Here is a 1,731-nt window from a genome sequence, read left to right on the forward strand (position 1 = left end):
CATGGTGTTAGCATGGGATTATATTATTGGCTTGCCATCTTATGACGGGTGGCCACATTCAACAGACTCCATGATTGTTTTCTGTTCTTTGTCTGCCCAGAAATAAATAATTTTAAGACCATACACGCAAGACTTTTTCTCTTGGCATTATTTCAACGTGTTTCTGTGGTTCATTGTCACGACATAGGCCTATTATTAAAAAAAAGAAAAAAACTTTATTCTGAAAGTGTGGCTGCTATGATTTTTTGCCATGGCGATGCGCCACGATCAATTACATGTAGGGGAAACCCTGGTACCCCCTGGCCAAGAAAAAAAAAACTTTTAAAAACTCTTATCCCCACTGCAACCGGCCTTTTAAACAAAGGAAAAAGTTGTGGGTTTGCAGATGGTTATAGTTAGTATGTGGTTTTATGAGTTGGTAGGTTTTTTGGTATTTTATGATTGGTGTTTTATWATGTGTTTTAATGTATCTGAGCCTCTATCCTAAATCAAACACAATTTTCTAATACAAAGTGTGACAGAATGATTTTTTGAATCTTTGAATCTTGAAATGAGACCAGTGTGAACAGAGACACCAAGACTTATCAGGGTGTTTGATTAAAAAGAACAACAGCAACAATAAAAACCAACGTATATCACAGTCGCTGTAAAGTATCATTTTTGAGGCTTRCAGTTTAAAATGTATGGGAGCAGAGGAATGCACAAAGTGCGTGGCCAATGTGGGCCGCAACTCATGWCTTGAGACACAGCCAACGAATTTAAAAAAATGAATTCAAGATGGCCGCCATACCGAAAACAAACAAGTTGTGATAATAGTCGTTTTTAAGAAATATGGAGTTGAAAATTGTTTTTGGTATTTGAAAGAGATCCCCATCACATGCTGAACCCAAATCAAAAAGGAAAAAGGAAAAGTTGACCATAACACAACGATTTTTAGTCACTTTGAGATGAAAGCTACAACTACAGCATCACACCTCTGCTGCTCATCTGAGTCATCTCAACTACAATCTAATTTCATTAAATCTAGATAAAGGTCCCTYTCAGCTCTGTGAGGTTTAATGCAGAGGAAAAAGCTCAGAGAAATCTCCTGAGACCTAACACCTGCCTCACACGTTCCAGGATAAAAATAAACCGAACATTCATCTTTACAGAAATGTTTTTTTTTAATCCAGCTGCATCACAAGACGAAAGGGCACAAACACACCTGAGAGCTTGGATTAGATTTACAGAGAAAGTGTTTTAAACTGCAGACAGACACTGACCCAGCTGGATGTTGCGGACCCAGACGCTCTGTTTGCTCTCCTTCAGGATCTTCTCGAAGTAAACGCCTGCAAACCCGCTGGAGCAGCAAGCCACCAGAACCGCCATGACCCCGACAAACTGGGAGCCTGCAGAGAGGGCCTCCTTCTCAGGKCCTGAGGCAGACTCAGAGGGCCACTGTGAGAGCAAGCACAAAAACAAAAAAAAGGGTTTTAATGACTTCTTTCACTCTTAGTACCTCACAGGGTGGCTTTTCTGTGACGATGGAACAAAGTTAGAATTAATTTCAGTTTCTCTCTAAGAGTCAAAGTCACAACAAACACAAAAATAAAGAGAAGTGAAACTTATTAGAAACATTGAGAAGTGAGATTATGYACTCAAAAGAATGTCCCAACACAGACGAGCTACATCTAATGGCCAGAACTCTGCAGTTTTCACTCATTTACAGGCCAGCGGTCACTCTTTCAGAGA

General features: G+C 39.8%; 1 protein-coding gene across 1 annotated transcript in view; it reads right to left on the reverse strand.

Moving 5' to 3' along the window:
- Positions 1-1,262: 1,262 nt before the first annotated feature.
- slc35a3a (solute carrier family 35 member A3a) overlaps positions 1,263-1,731 on the reverse strand; it is a gene marked incomplete at its 3' end in the record, with an annotated part of 8,228 nt that continues 7,759 nt past the window's right edge. Inside the window, 1 exon segment of the mRNA XM_014004649.1 lies at positions 1,263-1,437. Coding sequence (XP_013860103.1) covers positions 1,263-1,437 — 175 coding nt within the window.

Source organism: Austrofundulus limnaeus, unplaced genomic scaffold, assembly GCF_001266775.1.
Source record: "Austrofundulus limnaeus strain Quisiro unplaced genomic scaffold, Austrofundulus_limnaeus-1.0 Scaffold25, whole genome shotgun sequence".
Lineage (NCBI taxonomy): Eukaryota > Metazoa > Chordata > Actinopteri > Cyprinodontiformes > Rivulidae > Austrofundulus > Austrofundulus limnaeus.